Source organism: Bicyclus anynana, chromosome 2 (genome assembly GCF_947172395.1).
Source record: "Bicyclus anynana chromosome 2, ilBicAnyn1.1, whole genome shotgun sequence".
NCBI classification, from domain to species: Eukaryota; Metazoa; Arthropoda; class Insecta; order Lepidoptera; family Nymphalidae; genus Bicyclus; species Bicyclus anynana.
Window position 1 is genome coordinate 17,742,742 of NC_069084.1, and position 22,586 is coordinate 17,765,327.

Below are 22,586 nucleotides of genomic sequence, written 5' to 3' on the forward strand. Positions count from 1 at the left end.
GAGGATGGAAAAATAGGGGTGATTTATTGACCATATAAAGAGTTTTGATGATGAATGCTGAGTCATCATCATTATCAGCATAAACTGTAAAATGGTTTTTGTGGTATTCTTTTTTCTTTCATGTGTTTTTTTAGTATCAACTTAAACATCGAAATAAGAGAACAAAAAAAATTATAATACTTTTTCATTTTTAACCCTTTATCCCAACTTCTTATTTCTAGAACTGACTTAGCAACTTGGCAACATATATATTTTCATTATATATATCACTTTTTCTTAATCTACAAATACCTACATGCATTTAAAGATAACAACAAAAAGTCCGGTGTTTTTGAAGCTTATGAAATAATAATTTGAAAATAAGAACAGTGCTGAAGATAAGAAAAATATCTTATTTATATGACTCTTTGAACCCATATTGGGCTTATATTGGACTAAGAGTATTATATTATGGTAAGACCAGATCTCCAAAATTTTATAAAAGCTGAAAATTTTCAGTCCAACAACTTTCTCGAAAGAAGAGGCGAAGATTGCTCCTACAAAGGATCCTCTAGTACTTCGGTCACATTGCCAGGAGAGAAGGAGATAACTTAGAGAAACTTAACATAAGAGAGAGAGAAAGAGAGAGAGAGAGAGAGAGAGAGAGAGAGAGAGAGAATTAACTTTCTAGTTAGTATGGGAGTTATCGCAACGCTGATGCCTTGCCTATCAATTACGTGTTTTGGTGTGCCAAGTGAGCTAAAAGGAAGGGTAATGATTTTGCCAGTCTATGTATGTATGTATATATGCGTGTCAGTACCATCGTAGTGCCTAAAGTTCTGAACCGATTTTAATGAATGAGGTGACAAACGATTCTTAATAATGTCCTGGGTGATGCGCTATATGAATTTTATCAAAACTTTATATGATGGAATTTAAACTTCAAAATTCAAACCGATTCAGATTTAATGTGCTCATGTTTTTATAAACAAACGTAAGTGCATACACACACTAACATTGCAGCTCAGAGATAGACCTTGAAAAATGGAAATTGACAATTATTCTTATCGTACAAGATATTTATGTTCCAGTCTGCATTTGGCGTAACAATAAACGTACGATTAGGTACATTAGCCAATGATAATTTTATACTATAGATCGGTTACGTCCCTACAAAATCACCGCAAAAAGTGATCGGAACAATAGGCTACAAAACTGAACGCACACATGCACAATTCCATTATATAGTTATGTATATATAGTTCTTACACTTCCTGAACACACAACTCAACTCAACAACACTTGTAGACGATATTTGGGTATTACTTGTTTAAATAACGTTCTTTGTTGACCACAACTAACATTTAGATGTGGAAATTTCCTCTTTTGAGCGGCTCATTTTTCATGACCTAGTAACACATCTAACAGTATTTAACATCATTGACATTAGCTTCAGCTCATTATTACACAGTCTTGTAATTCTTTTGCGTAGTACCTCTGTACTCGGCGAGCCAAGACTACATACATATTAAAGATTGCAGAAAATTGTTCAGTGTCAAATCTTGAAGTGACAGAAATTAACAATAAAAAAAATGAGTTTCAAAGGAAAAGTTGCAATAGTGACGGGCTCGAGTTCAGGAATCGGCGCCGCGGTGGCGATGTCTCTGAGTGCGGAAGGCGCTTCGGTGGTCATCGTTGGACGGAACGAAGCGAAGTTGGCGGCTACAAAAGCGAAGTGCGCCAACGCGTTGGTCGTGCGCGCCGACATTACAATCGACGCCGACGCCCGCCGAATCGTCCAACAGACAATAGAAAAGTTCGGCAAGATAGACATATTGGTGAACAACGCGGGAAATTCGATACTTGCGAGCATTTTCGATGAAAATATAATGGAGTCGTACGATTTTACTATGAACATAAATCTACGCGCGGTTTTCCGTATGACCAGTTTGGTAGTGCCGCATATAATCAAAACTAAGGGGAACATTGTTATGATTTCGAGTGTTACTGGTCGCAGTACGAGTTTTGGTGCTCAAGCTATATCGTATGCGGTATCCAAAGCTGGGTTGAATCATTTTGGAGCGTACTTGGCAGCGGATTTGGCACCTCACGGTGTTAGGTTAGCACATTTTTTTATTGAGAAACCTTCACAGAAACTGTTTAAAAATCATCTCCACTGCATGACTGTCAATAACTTTAATTTTCTGCCATTTAAGAGTAAAGAAATGACAATAAGGAAGTTTAAAAATTACGTTTTCAATGCCCTCAATAAAAAACTTTATAGGGGGTACCAATAAACTTGGATATTGATACAAAGATCAAGTTGAATTTGTTTTTATCACAATTGACATGATTTCAAATTAAATTAGAATTTTATTTCCATTTCATGTTCAAGAAGCATTCATTCAATTTCTTCGAACTATTTTACCACGGCTGCATTATCTCGACAGGTGTCAGAAAGGTTGGCTCATTTTTTGCGCAAAGGGTCAGCCTGGTTGTCTAGCGTAGAAATGCAGCCAGTATTCTTGCCATCATTCCACGTGGGCATGATTTGTATAGTTATTAGGATAAGTTACTTTAAGTCTCTAATGTCTTTCTCAATAAAAAAAAACACCTCGATTAAAAAAAATTAAGTATACATGCGAAGTCATGGGCGTCTTGCCCATGACTTCGTACGCCTTTAGACCTCTTTAATCCGATCCGACCATCTCGCAAAATCGTTTTTGCGAGATGGTCGGATACTATCTATAGGTACACTATCCCCTTGCCAAATATCATCTTTGTATCTCAAGTGGTTTCTGACCTTTCGCATTTATATACCTATTAAGATTAATCGTATCCATGATCACCAATGTCATTGGCAAATATTTAACTAAAGTATTTTTCTATTCTTTTCTAGGGTAAACGTAATAAGTCCAGGTCCTGTGTACACGGATTTGATTGAGAATTCCGGTTACGATGGATCCTATGACGTGCTGAAATTTCACACCGCTCTCGACAGCGTGTCGCATCCACAGGAGATAGCGGATTTGGTGCTCATGGTAGCGAATGACAAAGCGAAATCTATTACTGGCTCCAACTTGTTTTGCGACAACGGCTGGATGATAAAACGCTACTAAGCATTCCTTAAGATACTTCGTTTTTCAAAGCTTAACTTTTAGGGACTCTAATTCAAAGTTTTTTATATTTTTTTCAAATGCACGAAAAACACCATTACTCATAAAATAAATTAATATTTTTGTGTTTCTGTTAATTATAAATCATTTATTGTCAAAATTATTAAAACGAAAGATTAAATGTTAATTTATTGTATTTTATCTCACAAAGTTAATTTTATTCATAAAATGTTGAACACTTTTCTGACATAAAAACTCTTTGCTATGATTTTAAAAAGTACCGTTCGTTATTAGACGGATGATGAAGGTTTTATATTAGGTACATTACGGCATATGTGCATTTTACATTACATTACGGCACATGTGCGTCATAGTTTTGTTATTACAAAAATTGATTAAAATATAATAAAAAACACAAAAAAAAAATTTGTCCTTTTCCTAAAACACAGTACACAATTCAACAATAAAACAATTGAAAATCAGCGTCGTGCATTATGTCTTTATGTAATGCACAGCATATTATGCTGAGCTATTTTTAAGATTACAGACAGATATGCTTTAGTGTGAGATTGACTGCACACTTAAATTTCAATAAAGGAGATGGTCAAAATTTAAAAAATACAAGGATCTTATTAAAATTTATTAAAGTGAATAAATGTAACTAAATAAAAATAAATAAATAAAATAAAACCAAAGTTTTTGAGTTATATCAAGATGGCGTCCTTAAAGCAACTATGACATGACAATTGACAGCAAACGTCAAATCGATTACTGCATTGAAAACGTCATCAATCCGCCATTATTACCCATATTAGTGTTGCATTACTTGGGAGATAATGAATATTATTTGGAAAGAATTAAAGCAAATTCGTAGATTTGTATAATCAAAAATAGTTAAAAAAAACATTTTCTTATATTTCCGCTAGGGTACAATGATTGGACCTGGGCTCCATACAATTTTAGACCATCTCCTTTATTTTCTTTCTTTCAATATTAAAAAATAGTGACCACTCACCAGAACCGGACACTGAGGCAGCATAGTGAACCCGTCGTTGCCGGAGTGCAGGTACTGCTTGACCGCCAGACGGTACCTCTGCTCCCTCTGGAGGTACTCGTCCCCTATCTTGACCACTTGCTCCGCGACCCTCTCGCCCGGGGGTTTGCTGGGGTCGAATGCGAACGATATGCCTGCTACCTAGAGAAAATAATATAAATCTTGACTCCCATTTTAGGGTTATGTACTTCAAAAGGAAAACAACGAAACCCTTATAGCAGGGTTAAGATATTACAGGGTGTCCTGTAATTAATGGTTAATACGCAAATGGTAGATACACCACTTAATTATCATAGTTTTCCAAAAATCCCTAGGGTGACCAAGTTATATATTTTTTGGATTTTTCAATTATTTCTTTTTTTAATAAGTTTTTTCAATGATGTAGCTGTTGTAATTAGGATTTAAAAAATCTGATTTGTTAAACATAGCAGATTAAATTACTAGCACTATAATTACATTTGCCTTTCCATTTAGTTTTGTCATTGTAAATATACTTTTTTTTATATAAACAAATAAAAAAAAAATAATACTTTGTAAATTGTAGTCACGTTATTTATTTACAAGACAGAGGTCCTGGGTTCGATCCCCGGCTGGGCCGTTTGACGTTTTCTTAATTGGTCCAGGTCTGCCTGGTGGGAGGCTTAGGCCGTGGCTAGTTACCACCCTACCGACAAAGACGTACCGCCAAGGGGCCGCCGAAAGGAGTATGGATTTTCATCCTCCTCCTAACAAGTTACCCCGTTTCTATCTTAGACTGCATCATCACTTACCAGGTGATATTGTAGTCAAGGGCTAACTTGTAAAGAATAAAAAAAAAAATTAGCCACATTTGTTCGCCTCGATTACGACATTCGATACAAACATATCTAATAGCATAAAATCTTTGTTGATCGTTGTCCATATATCTGGCTCTATAGTGTAAGAAATCTCTTTTCTTTAATATTACCTGAGGAAACCTGCCCTCCAGGCTGGGGTACTTGGAGACGGCATTCTCCAGGACCCTGAGGATGGTCTCCCCGCTCGCTTCCACCACCACTATGGGGTCTCTCATGGGGATTATCGTTGACAGATCGCGGAGGGTGAAATCTCCCGCTGGATGCACCTAGGAATAATCATCATCATTATCAACCCATATTCGGCTCACTGCTGAGCTCGAGTCTCCTCGCAGAATGAGAGGGGTTAGGCCAATAGTCCACCACGCTGGCATAATGCGGATTGGCAGACTTTACACTAGCAGAGAGTTAAGAAAATTCTCTGGTATGCAGGTTTCCTCACGATGTTTTCCTTCACCGGTTGAGACACATGATACTTAATTTCTTAAAATGCACACAACTGAAAAGTTGGAGGTGCATGTCTGGACCGGATTCGAACCCACACCCTCCGGAATATCCGGCTACCACGGGTCAATAATACTATATGGTTACTATGAGGAGGTAGGATAAGTTTATACTTTCAAAAGAAATTATACCTACATAAAAATAGTATTCGGAGAGTTCATATAAAATGTATGAAACCACAAAAACGAAGTTAGTGGCGGGAACACTTACAGTGGAATCCATAAACGTTGTAGGGGTACCCCCAGGGGATCATTCATTGAGTTTCAAGTTCTCAAACAAATAGATTCATTCCATTGCAGTTGTCAAACTGACAATTTTCGTAGGGATTTACCAGTTATTTATTTATTTGAACAGGCCAACAAAACATAATAATTTACATAATATGATATGAAATAGATATACTGGAAATACAGATTTAAAACATAAACATCAATAACTGGCTTGTACAGTTGACACAAAAATACTTGGGATATAAACAGAACAATATACACTATAAAACAATATAAACTACATAAAACACGAAAAAAAGAAAGAGCAAATCAATCTATACTAATATTATAAAGCTGAAGAGTTTGTTTGTTTGTTTGATTGAACGCGCTAATCTCAGGAACTACTGGTCCGATTTGAAAAATTCTTTCAGTGTTAGTGCCCATATATCGAGGAAGGCTACAGGCTATATATTATCTCCGTATTCCTACGGGAACGGGAACCACGCGGATCTAACCGCGCGGCGTCAGCTAGTAGTAAAATAAAGTAAAGTCGTCGTTGTTATCAACCCATATACGGCTCACTGCTAAGCTCGAGTCTCCTCTCATAATCAGAGGGGTTAGGCCAATAGTCCACCACGCTGGCCCAATGAGGATTAGCAAACTTAACACACGCAGAGAATTAAGAAATTATCTGGCGTGCAGGTTTCCTCACGATGTTTTCCTTCACCGTTTGAGAAACATGATACTTTTGGCCCTTAAGAAACAGGCTTATAAATAAATAAATAAATATACTTAAACAATACACATCACTATCTAGCCCCAAAGTAAGCATACAGAGTAGCTTGTGTTATGGGTGCTAAGATAGTTGATATTATAATATTAATATACTATTATATACTACATATAAATACTTATATAATGTATAAATACACACAGACACTGGAAAACTCCCATGCTCATCACACAAATATTTTCCAGTTGTGGGAATCGAACCCACGGCCGTGGATGCAGAAAGCAGGGTCACTACCCACTGCGCCACGCGGCCGTTAAAACAGGCTTACCTAGTTTAAGGGCCAGGACGTCATTTGAAATTTGTGTACTGAGTTTTTTCAAATAAACTATTCTTATTCTTCTATTCTTAATTTCTAAAAAAAACTGAAAAGTTGTTAAATTGCTTAACTTGACCAGATCCGTTTGACAACAAATTCATTCAATTACAGTTTTCGTAGGGATTTGACAGTTACTGGACCCACCTGATCTGACCGGAAGGTGCCAGAGTTGAGGAGCAGCAGGTCGGCGCCAGTGGCCGCCAGCAGCACGTCGCACACCCAGTTGCCCAGGTTGCACTCCTGGCGCCGCACCACCGAGAACCTTCCCTCCAGAGGCACGCAGAACTTGCCGAGAACTTCGTCCATCTTGCCGTCTATCATGGCTGAAAGTGACATCTTTCATCAACAAATCTGGCCTATTTTCAATAGCCTACTAAAATAGCAGACTTTTCTAGTCTATCATGGCTGAAAGTGACATCTTTCATCAACAAATCAGGCCTATTTTCAATACTGGCAGTCTTTTCTATTTATATATGGAGCTTTGACCCACCACAATGCTTGTTCGCGGGCTTAGGGTCACCAACATCATCAACAAATCGGGCCTATTTTCAATACTGGCAGTCTTTTCTACTTATATATGGAGCTTTGACCCACCACAATGCTTGTTCGCGGGCTTAGGGTCACCATCATCATCAACAAATCGGGCCTATTTTCAATACTGGCAGTCTTTTCTACTTATATATGGAGCTTTGACCCACCACAATGCTTGTTCGCGGGCTTAGGGTCACCATCATCATCAACAAATCGGGCCTATTTTCAATACTGGCAGTCTTTTCTACTTATATATGGAGCTTTGACCCACCACAATGCTTGTTCTCGGGCTTAGGGTCACCAACATCATCAACAAATCGGGCCTATTTTCAATACTGGCAGTCTTTTCTACTTATATATGGAGCTTTGACCCACCACAATGCTTGTTCTCGGGCTTAGGGTCACCATCATCATCAACAAATCGGGCCTATTTTCAATACTGGCAGTCTTTTCTACTTATATATGGAGCTTTGACCCACCACAATGCTTGTTCTCGGGCTTAGGGTCACCATCATCATCAACAAATCTGGCCTATTTTCAATAGCCTACTAAAATACCAGACTGAATGAATGCGGTTTTGCTTAAGGCGAATACGATTCACTTTGTTACAAGCAACATTATGTGGAAATGATAATGGACTGACGGCTTAAAGTTTTCTCCGAGAAACGGTGTACAATCACCAATTTTTCAATACCAGGCTGTTATTGAGAATTTCTTGAAAATCTATACTAATTTTATAAAGCTGAAGAGTTTCTTTGTTTGTTTGTTTGCATGTACGCGCAAATCTCAGGAAATAGTTGCGCTAAACTCAGGTCCGATTTGAAAATTTTCTTTCAGTGTTAGATAGCCCATATATCGAGGAAAGCTACAGGCTTTAAATTATACCCGTATTCCTACGGGAACGGGAAACCACGCCGCGTCAGCTAGTAAGAAAAACAATACCAATCTTTGAGAGTCTGTAAAATTGTATTAAAAATGATAAAAGAAATAAAAAGAATATATCTTTATTTAATCGTTTTTAAATATATTCATCATATTATCCTAAACTACAAATTCAAATTGCATAAACGTTACGTCTATTTAGCATTTTGTACAAAATGTTTGATACTTCTGACATATAATGTATATTGCATACTACCGGATGCCCGCGACTTCGTGCGCCTTTAGACCTCCTTAATCCGGCCCTCTTACAGTAAACTACCTCTCTGCCAAATTTCAGCTTTGCACGTCAAGCGGATTTCGAGACCTTTCGCATTTATATATCAAGATTTACATTGAATTTGTACGTACAATGCCTACCCTACTTAATAACTTTGTGCACGCCACAGCCCACAAGTTAGGCTTAAAACTAAAATACCCACCGGAGTACTTGTCGACCTTCGCCTTAAGCACGGGGTCCTCCGCGTAAGCGCTGCTCACGGCCACGTCGGTGATGTCGACGCGCGCCGCCTCCGCGCTGAAGTTTATGTTGATCTTGCTGAACTGGCGGAAGTCTGTCCCGCTCTTCACTATGTATTTGTTGTTCACCTGAGCGAGACACACGTATTTACCACAGTCATTTTCAGTTCACTGTTCAGCACGAGCGTCTTCTCAGAATGACATGGGTTAGTCCACAACGCGGGCTTAATGCGGATTAGCAGATTTCACACACGTAGAGGATTAAAAAAATTATCAGGTGTGCAGGTTTTTGCACGATGTTTTTTCTCCACCGATTGAGACACGTGATATTTAATTTCTTAAAATGCACACAACTGAAAAGTTGGAGGTGCATGCCTCGGACCGGATTGAAAAGTATGCCCTCCGAATTGAAGGCAGAGGTCCACTAGGCTAATACGGCTTAATTTAAAATTATGATTCAATTTAGAACATATAAAATCCTAAATTGAGTCGAGCTGGGAATCAAACCAGGAGGTACTGTTGGGGCGATGGTTCCAACAACCCTATCGGGTTACCTTTTAAAAGTGTTAAGAACGTTAAATTATTAACGGATGTTAATAACTTAACATACTCAGCCAAAAACACATTTAGACTAAAAAACACATTAACGGGTTACCTACTAGAAAATTTCAGTCTTCGCTACTACTAGGTGATAAAGTAATGTAATTTAATCAGTTTACTTTAGTAGTATTGTCATGTGTTACACTTACCTCTAAAACTTCATAGACATGGTCGTGTCCTCCCAATATGAGATCGATGTCGTTACACCCCTCCGCTAACTTGATGTCATTCGGGGTTCTCATGTGTGTCAGTGCTATCACATATTCACAACCCTGGAAAACATCATAATGTAACAAGTAAATACGTTGATGATGTTGGATTGTGAGACAGAATTCATCAACATCATCATCATATCAACCGATGGACATCCACTGCAAGATATAGGCCTTTTGTAAACTTCCAAACATCACGATCCTGAGCTACATCCAGCGAATCCCTGCGACTCGCTTGATGTCGTCAGTCCACCTGGTGGTGCGGGGTTGCCATTCTAGCACTTTGAGACCCCAACGTCCATCGGCTCTTCGAACTATGTGCCCCGCCCATTGCCACTTCAGCTTCGCGAGTCGTTGAACTATGTCGGTGATTTTGGTTCCTCTACGAATCTCCACATTTCTGATTCGATCACGCAGAGACACTCCGAGCATAGCTCGTTCGCCGCTGTGTGACTTTGAGGCTTCTTATGAGAATTATATTGGGGGTCTAAAATGGCTTGAATTGCTGCGAGAAAAGTATGGTATGGCCGTGCCGCTTTTTTTTTTGGTTGATTCAGATTATGTTAATTTAACAAAGTTACTTATCTATCGACTACGCAATCCGCTGTATTGTAGGGATGGCAAATTCACACAATACTGTCAAGCGATTGAAATGATCACTTTAATTACATATACCCTGTAATTATAAATTGATCAAGGATGAAATCGGGTAGAAAATTGGATGAACTATCGTGTGGCAGTCAACCCTGAGCGAAATCCCGGACTTGTGGCCGATGGATGTAGGTTTAAGTGATTCCTTTAAAACTAGTTAACTTAATAATGATTATATCGTAACTTAGTTGTTCAATGTTCAATATATGTTCAAATTAAGTGTAAATAAATAAATATATACCTCTTGTTTGAGCTGCGAGGCTAGTTTAGCGCCCGCCTGTAGGAAGTCTAAGAACGTCACCTCTTCAGGGTTTATTGTCGCCAAAGTGTCCAGCCATTCCTGTCCAAAACAATAAAAAGAACTATATTAGTATAACATAGTACTAGTAGACGCCACTCGATTTTACCTGTTTCCGTTCCCAAGGAAATATGCGATGAAATATAACCCATTTTGATCAGGAATAAATAATTCTAATGGTGGACGAATTCAAATAGGTAAAGTAATTTTAGAGCGTAATCAATACAAACATATTAAATCATTATCCTGTTAATGTTAAGTGTCAGCGGTTTAACGTGCTCCCCAAGGCAAGGGTGAATACCACCAAAAATCCGGGCTAAGAAATTTTACTTATTTATTTATTTTAATTCTTTATTGCACAAAAAATAAAATTTTTTTACTGAAAACTTAAAAATAATGAATGGCCCTGTATTACGTAGCTCGAACTAGTATCCCTAACATGCGTCAAACGATCTCATGTAGAGAAATAGACAAAATGTCAACCATCAACCATCGCGGCGGAGTAGTAGTCCCATCTCCCATTTCGTCCCAACGCAACGAAAGAGAGCGATATTTCCGACTTCGCTGCTATCGGTTGACAGTTGTCTGTTCCTCTTCACGAGATACGATGTTTGGTCGCCAGGACTCTAATCCAAGACCTCGTGATCCGAAACCACACCCAACCAACCAACGAGGCAGTGACCCTCAATCGTTCAGGTAAAGTACCTGCTCCACTAATCCTATGAGTCCTATTTTATGTCCGTTGCAGAGCAGTGCGTGTGTGATCTTGCCGTCACCCAGCGGCCGGCCCGTTTCGTTGTCTATCACATTGGACATCAACCACGGGAAGTTGCACTGAGCGACCAGGTTCGACAGGACATCCAGACCGAAATCTGAAACATATTTTGTGACGTTTATTTCATTTGCGTGTAGTTTAATATGTGTAATTTTGATCGTAGATACAATAATTGCGTCATCTGCGAATGATAATTAGTTGCATTAAAAGTGTTAATTATATAGGTAAGAAACAAAAAAGGTCATAATATACTCCCTTGCGGTACACCTTATCTGATGTTTCTGTTGCCGTATTTAAATAGTTTCATTTATTATAACTATCTGACTTCGATTGCACAGGTAAGATTTTAACCATTGTAGTACATGTCTTTTTATCACTACTTTTCTAATTTTGCAACCAAAATTTAATGGCTCACAAAATCAAATGCCTTGGATAGGTCAAAGTATAAGCCTGTCGTATTTTTTTGAATCTATGCTTTTTAGAATTTTGGAGAACATAGCTAACGTCATGCATTTCCATATCACACTAATATTATAATGGCGAAAATTTGCGTGTGTAAGTGTGTGTTTGTTCCTTCTGCTGCGGCTATTGAAGCGATTTGGCTGAAATTTAGAATTGAAATAGTTTTTACTCTGAATAACACATAGGATACTTTCATACCGGAAATCCCCATGGTTCTCGTGGTATTTGTGGAAAACTGAATGCCACTATACATGCAAATTGTACGGGACTGGCGACTAAAAAGGGACTGGATGCTATAGCTTTAAATGTCACTTACCAAAATCGTGGTTTCCAAAAACTGCACAATGCGTTCCGATTTCGTTCAACACAGGCACCATTTGCTCGCCTTTTGTAAAAGTGCTTACTGGAAAACAAATCTTTTATTGACAATCGTATTTGAATTTATACAGATGAAGGAAACTATTAGATAATAGGTAAGAGCATAACAATGAGTGCAAATAGATATATAGACTTTCTTATTTCAGAAGATGATTTAGCTTTGGTCTGACCCAAAAGTATATGTTTTTAACAAAATCTCAAAACTACTGGACTGGTTTGAAAAATTCTTTTAACAATAGAAAGTTACATTATCAGGGACTACCTGTAAACCGGGATGATTTTGGATAGAACCAGGCGTTACTTTGCGGAAGTTCATCATGATTATATAATGATTTATTTATTTTGCTATCATCCTATTATTATGACTTTGCAATTGCACGTTGTAGAGTCAATATCTCCTGAGAATGCTCCGGTTTCGGGGTGAAACGTACGTAGGGAGTATTTTGTCGGACCTGGGTGACGTTGTCGCATGGGTTCGTCGACTTTTCGCGGATGATAGCAAAATAAATAAATCATTATATAATCGGGATGATTTCTTCCCGCGGACGTACAAGGAGTTACATAATTGTTACCATTGGGTATTTCTAGAGGCAATAAAAAGATACATACACATGCTAGGGGAGAAGGCGTCCCCGCTGAATAGTACGAGTGGGTTCAGATGCTGCAGCGCCTTCACAGCCGTGCTGAACCTCAATGCACCGCCCACCGGCTCCGTGTCTGTCCGTATAAATAAATCAATTTTTTTACCCTAAATTTCTTCGACATGTGAATCATCACAAATGAGAAATGTAGTCCCTTAGGAATCATGCTTTCGTAAAATAACGTTTTTTTAGAAAACTTTAAGGGTATCTAGCAAAGAGTTGGCACAAAGCTAATGGTTCGGAGAATGGGGATATGATTCCTAAAAATATCTTGTATAAAAATTATGTTTTATATTCATAAAATGATGTACGCATCAGGCTATAAGCAAGCTCTCGGTCGACGATTTTTTATTTTTTATGTGAGACATAGTTAAAACTAAAAGCAATAGTAAAAAATATACCTACCTACTCAGGCAGATATTTTTTTTAGTGCGCAAATTTCTTTTAGTGCTTCTGTATGGATAATAGAATATATTTTCTACAACACTGATTTAGTCAGTAGGTACTTTATATATATTTTTTTTTCAATTCCGGACCCCAAAAATAACAAAATAATGGAAGCGTTATTTTCAAGCTTTAACTCTGATCCTTCTGTGTTTTAACGTAAACATTTTCGCTACTAGTTAGTTAATAAAAAAAAAAACGTATTTATTAAATTTCGTTTATGTTCCTACCAAAATATAAATACTTTGCGAACCACAAAAAGTACTCCTGTATATAAGTAAAAGACTTAATGTGACATTACTTGTAGTCTGCTCGATGTTGTAGACATCGTTGAAGTGGACGATGAGCACGTCGTCGGCCATGCCCCGGCCCGCCAGCTGGCTCACCGCGCGCCGCCCCACCTGCCGCACCTCCAACGATGCCTGCGATCGTAATGAAGTAAGTCATCAATCATCATCATCACTAACAACCAGTGGCGAAGAATGGAATTTAGATGAAGGTAAGCCGTCCCAAAGAAAAGAAAATTCATACAGTTTGATACGAAATCCGGTTTCTCATATATCTAGATACAGTACAAGAATGAATATGCACTGATTTTTAAAGGTTACCCGACGGGAATCGGCTTGTATAAACTCTTCGCCGCTACTAACAACTAATTCTGTTCATAGTTGAGCTCGAGTCTCCTCCTACAATGAGAGCCTAGGCAAATGGCAGGCGATCTCAGAATTCAGATCCGCATCGTAATTCGTACGTATTTTTAGATTTAAGTATTCTTTGTTTAAAAAGTCATATAAGTCCACTGATCCGCATCGAACGGATGTTATCTACCGTATAAAATTAAAAATCCGTTTGATATGATGTGTACGGTGCGGATCTTTGGAAACACTTGTGCGCTGCTGTTCCCAAGCGATCCTGGCTTTAATCCCCAGCTCGGTCAATTTAGAATTTTATATTTTCTAAATTGTCTCAAATCTGGTAGCTTTGCCCCTCAAGTCACTAACTTGTCATAAAATAAAAAATGGCTACGCAGGCTCCATTTTAATATTATCTTCGTAAAATTTACATATTCACAGTTTTGAATGCCGAACAACGATATCGCTGAATTCTATAATTAACTATTAATTATGTCATGGGCATGACAAACATGTTATGTTTGATAATGTAAATTTGAGGAGTCGCATGCACTCGTAACATGCGCGCGATCTCACCTGATGTTAAATAACCATGACGTATAGAAGCGTGTTTATGTCAGCCACTGACGATCAAATAATCTCACATTCCTGCAGCTCTAACTGCTTGATAGCCGACAAAACTGGTCGTGATCGTATTGGTCATGATGTGATGTGATGACATTATGCCGATCGCGACCAAACACATGATCAGTTTTATCGGAAGTCAAGCCGTTAGAATGAAGCCACACCGGTAACATTTTGCCGCATCACTGTACACATGTGGTACGCGACGTCGCATTATGGCACTGTTGCGGCGCCGCAGCAAAAAGTGTGCTTGCGGTGCGGCGCTTCAACGCGCCCTCTGGCATATCATTGATATTTTTTATGCAGGACGCCGCAGTCGTTACCATACCGCACCGTGTGGCTTCTCCCTTAGCGCTGCAGACATGTGAGATTACTTGATCGTCAGTGGCTGACATTAGGTATTTGGAAGATGTAGGTACAGGTTTATTAAAATTTAACGCGGCAACACATAGTACACCGCTTAACTTCAAACACCAAATCGCTTGGCTGTACGGCTTTGCCAGTTAGGGTGGTAGCTCTAAACATCATCATCATCATTATCAGCTGCTGGACGTCCATGCCAGAGGCCTATGCCATTTGCATGGACATGCCAGAGACACACCATCAATCAATGTATTCATATTACGAGTACCTACCTATCATTCCCATTTTAACTGTTATGTTTTACATTTTTCAATAGTCCAATTACCGTGGAATAAATCACAGGCATTAGTGCCTTTATAGCAAGCAGTTTCTATAATATTGGTAAGAAAAATTTGGCTCTATAAAAACCGTACAATTTTGTAAATTGCAATTTTCAGATTTTACTATAAAGGTTACCAATATCTGGTCTAAACCAACCTGGTCTGGTATTAATAACTGCAGTAGCGGATTTATCAGTAGGCTGAGTAGGGTGGAGCCTAGGGCGGCAAATTTTAGGGAGCGAAGCTAATTGAGCCCAAAAATTTTCGTTTTGCAGAAATAAATAAAACCAATCATTATTTACGAACATACGTAGAGAGAACATAAAATACATTGAGAAAACGAATCTTAATAAAATAACGAAAATTTCAACGATAAACCGTATGCCTAGTGGGAGTTTTCAATATTTTCATACTGTTACTATCGCGTTAACGTAAACGCGAATTTATATGGAATTGAAACAGTTGTGCAGTAAGTAGTGCCACTAGATGGCACTGTTTCAATTATTCTGAAATTCGCGTTTACGTAAACGCGATAGTAACAGTATCAAACTGCCACTAGGCCATCTGATGTAATTAAGACAATATACATAAATCTTAAAGTTGCAATTTTTCTGAGAAAATAAAACTAAATTAATACGATTTAGAAGTAGATTATCGAATTTTAGAGATCCAATAGGTGCAGCCAGAATTAAATAGCCTGCCGATGACACTTGTATGTCTGCCACTGTATAACTGACTGACTGGTTATCATACAATCATCAATCTCGATATCATTGTTCATCATAGCTCAGTTCTGATCAATATGGTGACTTTAGCCAGACATATAATGGTTAGAAAAGGGTGACACAAGGCCATTACAATTGGTACAATGTCAAAGTAATTTTCACACCTATTCCATTTTGTCAAATAAAGCTATCATTATTCAATTACTATTTATAACACACAAACTTTTCCTACGCTTCTTTCTCTGGCTTAAAGATATATGTAATGCAGTGGGACTTATCTTTAATGTTTTCTATATCTTTACAAAAAGTAAAGATATAAATAGAAAATTAACTTTAAAACAATTTTAAAGAAAGTGGACTCTTTAACACAGGGTAATGTTTGGTGTTTGACTATAATTATTCCTGACTGTAAGCAATGACATGATATTATAATGATAATTTACTCTTGAACCTATTTACTCTTGGCTTGAAGATGCTCACATTGTATGTAGGTGATTAAAATGGTAGCAAGAATAGCAATCCAAACATTTGCAGTGAGGAACAAAACCACATCCAAAGGATAGGACTATGCTATGTTGCAGATTCCTGTGATATCTTAAAGTCCTCTTAAATCATACTAGTGAAGGAGGAACAAGATTAAAAAATTGCAGAGGTTAAATTTACTAAGTTATTTCAAATTTATAAAATACTTAAACATGAAATTCTATTCACAGCCTGTTTTTTAGTTATACCTTGATCTATATTAAAAGTCGGTTAAAAATAGTTCTTTTAAGCATTTTTTACTATCAAGATAAACTCATGACCTCATAAGCAGTGATGATGTATGAGCAATGATAAAACTGGGAAGTTAAAAATTAATTTAAATATTTTTTCTTTTTACATAAATATTTTTATATGTAAAGACTGAAAGGTGGAACGCTCTTACTTTGATTTCATTATTTACGCTTACAGTGGTGGATTTGACAGTAGGCTAAGTAGGCTGGAGCCTAGGGCGGCAAATTTGACCCAAAAAACTTTCTCTTCTACAGAAATAAAGAAAATGTAACGATAATTTTAATATTTTAGTCCTGTCTTATAACATATTAAAACTTGCCATTTTATTGACACAATTTAAGGTAATTGTATTGATTGCGAACAAGGAGACCTATCGAATTTCAGAGTCCAGTAGCAAAAATTCAATAGCCTACTGGCAACAAATTCGTAAATCTGCCACTGTATGCTTTACTTGATGTTGTAAGAATCTAGAAACACTAACTTTGGGTATTTCAGATCTTACACATGCATATGATAAAAATGAAGATGTAAAACACTTAGCACAAGTGTAAGGTTGTCAATGACTTATTAACAAAAGCCTTATTTTCTAAGCTATTTTCGTTAATTTAATCATACTTAGCTGAGAAGTGTTTTTTGATACTAATTTGTTGAGATTAAATAAGGTGCATATAGAAATAAACTACTACTACTAGCAAACTCAAGTGGCGTAGTGTGGGTATTTATATCAGGAGGTTGACGGGAAATAAACAGCCCGGGGCCCAATGAATATTTGCTGCTTACCCTATTTCAATTATTACATTAAAGTTAAAATATTTTATTCAATGGCCCTGATTTACATTGTACAACTTATTGTAAATAATGATAAACTACCATTGCTCAGAAATGGTTACAAATTGATAAGAAGACTTGATCAACAGAGCAGGCCCAAGAATACTGCGACTTAGACTACGACTTAGAAGAGGGAGATTTTCTTTTTTCTTGGGCCTTTTCCACATTTGGCCAATTGGGTTAGCCATTCTGCTTATGTAAGAGGGATATTTTCATGCTACCTTTTGTCAATTACAAACAAAATATATTTTTTTATTGACAAAACTGTTACTGTTTCATTTCATATGCTGCCTGGTAATTGGTAATTGTCCCCACACAAGTACGCCACTGTAGAAACTACAATGCAAGCAATACTAAATGACAAAAACTACATATATCAAGAACATTTATAGCACTTGCACATTGCTAATAGACCATGCCTGTTTGAGCCATCCGACAACAGATCGGACACTGTCTGTGACCTCCCCCGGCACATCTACGCTCGTCGACTCTATCAAAGAGCTCCATCTTGACCTGAGGGCGGCTTGTGCGGCAAATGATGCCATCACACGCACTGATTTCACTAGAAACATTTTTCATGATTGTCTATGACAAGTTTATACACTATTACTATTATAGATAGAGTTTAGATTCTGTTGTTAGAAAAACAATATCACTTATTAAAAGACATCTTCCACATGATTATAATATAACTAATATTATTCTGTTTTCTTTTTTATAACATAATTATATGTATTAAGTATAGTTTTATATAAAGCCAGTGCATTTTATTTTAATTATCATTGTTCAAATCATTTTATCAGTTTGTGATTAAATGCCTTTAAGGCTTGATATAAACATAGTTAATCTATGTCACATCACATCACTTTCAAGCATAAGTTTTGTGTTAAAATGGGGTTCAAAGTACAGATTTTTAATAAACAGCCAATTTCAGATAACAGTTTCCCTATCACAGATTAGTACATTCATATTCCTAAATTACTGTTATTTTGGTGAGTAGGTAGAGAATGGAGGTCATAACACTTTTTTATTCATCTCACGAGTTAAAAGCTACTTTTCATACAGTCACACATGTCACCAATACTGTTTACACATTCACATATCTTGCTATAGAACATGTGTTCATTAAATTTAGATTTCACTGGATTCAAGGTCACTTTAAACATTTTTTAGAGCTGTTAATGTTACTTTTAAAATTAAAACAATTTCGAGAACTATGGTGTGAGAAATCGTACAACGTGAAACTGTAAGTGAAATCTAACTAGGGTTCCGCAGACCGCAGTGCTGTTAAGCATACTAATATTCAACACTAAGGTCAAGGTACTCAGCACTGCGATAATTTATTTTAGGCACTTGGGCAACGATTTTCAATGTCTTAATACCGCATTCTATATTTATTACGATTCCACTGACAGTTCACGTAATAAACACTGTTGTTTACATATTATGAACGAAGATAATCGCTATATTCCTTTTGTCCAATACGATTTTTGCGCAAAATGTTTTTAAAAACATAAATTTAGCAGAACTTACCTAACAGTTTCGTTGTTTATGTGATATAAATGTTGGGATTTTGTTTAAATAAATATTTTTCATTCACAATACACTAGTACGTCGGTTTTATTTTAATAAATTTCGATCTATAAGAAATTCTAAATTTTAAAATTTAGTGCAACACCCACAAACGGAATTCCTAAAACCTACTGTCAGTTAAATGTCAAATTCGATCGGATGTCAAATATTTTGCGTTCCTTTGTACTCATAATCGTTCGCAGTTTCTAAACCGACTACAATTTAGAAAAATAAAGACTTGAATTGAGACAAATATATGTGCGACTTGAAGAAGAGAAGTAATAGACCTACTGGAACTAAAACTATTCACTGTGTAGCAACATCATATTTACTGTCATCATCAGAAAGATCCGTCAACATAGAGCAACCAATAATTATTGATAGTTTTATCAGATTATTAATTTCATAGTGGAAATTCGGATAATTACCAGACAAATTAAAATAAATACAATTTATTTAGGACTTGAATTTATTAAAATTTAATAAATGTAAACCATGAAATCACCTACCCATAACACAAAATGCTTCTCTTTCTACCGGGTTAAATAGTAACGCTAGTAATAGTAGTAGTAAACGCGGGCTAGATTTATAGTTGCAATACCAAGTGGGTGACAGAACACAGAGTTACCATAAGAACCACAATATGTGACTACAGCACCCTCATTTAATTTCTACTCTTTTGTGTCGCACTATAATATATTCTTTGATTGAGATCATTACTATATTTTTAGCCCTTTGTGATCATCAGAAATACTTTTTAGCTCATTTTGTTCATCTTTATTGGGGTAGGCAACTGTCAAAGTGACGTTTTGATCACTGGTTCCTAACTGTCTTTTGTGTGGGAAAAATTAGAAAATAATTTATAAAAAAAATAATGAGATCTTGTGCTGTTCCAAAACAAAAATATATTGGACTACATAAATTCTATATGAACAAAAAAAATATTAACGCTTTGTTTAATAGCTTTAACTGTAGTAAAAATTCAAGCCCGCAGTCAATTCAAGCCTGCAGTACCACAAATTCTTAATACTTTCTTAGGGGCAACCGGGCAAAGAATGAAATACCAATTTTGTCACCACATGCGGCAACATAAAGAATTTAGTCAGAACTATATAAAGATATTGTGATACTTGTTTTTCTCTATTCAGTTCAGTACGCTTTATGGTTTTTTGTTTTTTAAAATATTTTTTTAGAATATTCCTTGAAATACGACAGTGGTTTTTACGGACATTCTTTTAGGGTAGGGGTAGGGTATAGTAGTGGTAGGGGTAAGGAAGAAGTGCAATTATGCGAAGCTGGACCAGGTCCGCTAGTTATTTAAATAGGTATTTTCCTTTTCTTTCTGCAACCTATCGAGATTTTCTACTTTCATTCGTTTTATAATAATAATTTATAATGAAATAAAATTACTACTACATATTTTGCTATTTATTTAGCAATAAAATTGAAAAATAAAAAAATAGGTTACAGGCCATTTACAATATATTTAAACTTGCTAAATTAGGTAGTTACTAGTAGGTAGGTATATTATCACACACCATGTTTATAATAATATTCACCTTCATAGTCATACCAATCGATTAATTTTCTATTAAACCACATGAAAGTTCCTTTCAATTTAGGTGAAGCATCTAGAATCAGATACAATATCGTCTTTGCTGCCTCGTCAGGATTAACACCCCCCTCCACTTTTGCCATATCTGTATCTATTAGTCCAGGATGAACAGCATTAATGCTAAAGTTTGGATATTTTCTCTGTTGTACAGCAGTTAAAGCTGTCAATGCTACTTTCGAAACTCTGTGCTCTGCATGTTTTCCATCATCTGCAAAATCTTCTTTCTTGAAAGTATTATTTTTAATGCTCTCCAAATATTCATCAACAAAATGATTTATATCTTCTTCCTTGAGATCTTGTTTTGATAATATATCCAACCAATTTTTGTTGCGTAAATTGGAAAGATGTCCGCACGCGCTTGACACATTGACGACTCTGGCGCCATCTCTTAGCAAGGGATATAAAACTGCCTCAATATTTAATAAACTTTTGTAATTTGTCTCAATATTTCTTTTCGCTACTTCATATGTAGGATAAACTTCGTCCCACTCTAAAATACCAGCGTTATTCACAAGCACATCAAATCCACCATGTTCCGTTTTGATAAATTCCGCCAGTTTTTTGATGCTATTTTCATCTGTCACATCTAGTGAATGAAACTTTGCTTTTAATCCGAGATCGTTCAACTTTTTAACAGCTTCCAAACCTCGTGATTCATCTCGTGCTGTCAGGTACACGATTCCACTGTATTTTTGACACAAACCTTTCACAATTGCGAATCCTAGGCCTTTATTTGCACCGGTAACTACTGCAACTTTGTCTTCCATACTGGTCGATGGTTAAGTATTTGTTAAGACTTTATTTTATGCCAACTGCGATTGACGCATCAGTGACCTTCAATGTACGATAGTGAAATGAGACTGACAGAAACTGTCTTGTTTTTTTTATGCAGTGATAGGTAGGTACAAAATGATAATGTTATCAATAATTGTTTAACTTAACTATTTGTTTAAATCCAAGTTCTACATAACTACGAGTTATGTAGAACTTGGATTTAATTTACTATCCTACATCACAGAATAAAGATCCGTGCGCTCCATCTGCCTATTATTATTAATCTGTGTCCTACATCTAATACTAGCAGACGCCTGCGACTTCGTCTGCGTAAAATTCCCTGATTGTTCTTTTCCATCCTGTGTTGTTAATAAAATCAATTTGAAAGTGTAATGTAAAACTGCAACCTAATGAACTACTAGGCAACTTTCTAAATTTTCTCCTTCATAATCTACTCCTAATATTAAATAACCCTGACAAAACACAACAAAAAATAATTAGGTACTTACCTACCTAGCAAAATTGGTACAGCCATTCTCGCGTGATGCCGTGACTAAGAAAAATAAAATTGGGATTTGTATAATTAGGTACCTTTATACGACTACTATCACACTAGTACTAGTACCAATTTATAAAACAGCTTTTAAAATCCTATATTTACCCGAGCTGGGAATTGAACTCAGGACTGCAGCAATATAAAGTAAGCCTGAGAGGCCGATAATCCTCTTTATTTGTACCTATAGATGAGTAGGTTCAAGCATCAGCCATATTATATACTTTATTAAATATAGGTATACTTTATTAGAACATATTTATCTACTACAAGTATCAAGTATTAATCGTTTTTATGCACGATAGACCTGTTTTTTTTTTTATAATAATATTATAACCTTGACCTGGAGTCATTTTTCGCCTTGATTTTTATGCCTATCATTAAATTATTATTCAATATTAACTTCCTTTTTTTGTAAACCCACTACAAAACCAAGCCATCTTGCAAGTGCGGCGACTTGGCGGGCTGCGATTATAAAACATCATCGGGTCATAATAATGACCGGGACCAACAGCTTATTAAAGGCGTAGCATCGCAAATGTCGGACAATTTTACGGAATATTCGTGCGATCCGTAATGAGGATCTGTGGACACACTTGTATGACTTTTTAT

The 22,586-nt window shown here is 36.5% G+C and overlaps 3 protein-coding genes across 6 annotated transcripts in view; 1 reads left to right on the forward strand and 2 right to left on the reverse strand.

Moving 5' to 3' along the window:
* Nucleotides 1–19,174, reverse strand: part of LOC112054073 (snake venom 5'-nucleotidase) — a 35,212-nt gene extending 16,038 nt beyond the window's left edge. The window contains exons 1-12 of one of the 4 annotated variants that reach the window (XM_052889562.1): nt 18,994–19,174; nt 17,880–18,022; nt 13,496–13,616; nt 12,719–12,826; nt 12,048–12,134; nt 11,200–11,366; nt 10,438–10,536; nt 9,483–9,605; nt 8,697–8,862; nt 6,949–7,127; nt 5,096–5,251; nt 4,111–4,290 (exon numbers count right to left, since the gene is read on the reverse strand). In XM_052889562.1, the coding sequence (XP_052745522.1) occupies nt 4,111–4,290; nt 5,096–5,251; nt 6,949–7,127; nt 8,697–8,862; nt 9,483–9,605; nt 10,438–10,536; nt 11,200–11,366; nt 12,048–12,134; nt 12,719–12,826; nt 13,496–13,616; nt 17,880–18,005 (1,512 nt within the window). In that variant the 5' untranslated portion in view covers nt 18,006–18,022; nt 18,994–19,174. Of the gene's footprint in view, nt 1–4,110; nt 4,291–5,095; nt 5,252–6,948; nt 7,128–8,696; nt 8,863–9,482; nt 9,606–10,437; nt 10,537–11,199; nt 11,367–12,047; nt 12,135–12,718; nt 12,827–13,495; nt 13,617–15,290; nt 17,814–17,879; nt 18,033–18,993 lie in introns of those variants that run through there. The other 3 variants (XM_052889568.1, XM_052889556.1, XM_052889569.1) reach the window with 3 other exon arrangements.
* On the forward strand, nt 1,459–3,521 carry LOC112054069 (uncharacterized oxidoreductase SERP2049-like). The gene is made up of 2 exons (XM_024093724.2): nt 1,459–2,098; nt 2,879–3,521. Exons 1-2 carry the CDS (start codon nt 1,572–1,574, stop codon nt 3,096–3,098), a joined length of 747 nt encoding a protein of 248 aa, XP_023949492.2. The 5' UTR covers nt 1,459–1,571; the 3' UTR covers nt 3,099–3,521.
* Nucleotides 19,175–20,442: 1,268 nt separating the features above from the next.
* Nucleotides 20,443–21,515, reverse strand: LOC112054070 (carbonyl reductase [NADPH] 3-like). Its single transcript, XM_024093726.2, has one exon. The coding sequence runs from the start codon at nt 21,412–21,414 to the stop codon at nt 20,563–20,565; it is 852 nt and encodes a 283-aa protein (XP_023949494.2). The 5' UTR covers nt 21,415–21,515; the 3' UTR covers nt 20,443–20,562.
* Between the last annotated feature and the right edge of the window lie 1,071 nt (nt 21,516–22,586).

What these genes read in the sequence shown, in the direction of transcription:
- LOC112054069 (XM_024093724.2), top strand. Translation starts at nt 1,572, where the DNA reads ATGAGTTTCAAAGGAAAAGTTGCAATAGTGACGGGCTCGAGTTCAGGA. An exon ending in TTGGCACCTCACGGTGTTAG is followed by an intron (nt 2,099 to 2,878) that starts GTTAGCACATTT and finishes ATTCTTTTCTAG; the next exon opens with GGTAAACGTAATAAGTCCAG.
- LOC112054070 (XM_024093726.2), bottom strand. Translation starts at nt 21,414, where the DNA reads ATGGAAGACAAAGTTGCAGTAGTTACCGGTGCAAATAAAGGCCTAGGA.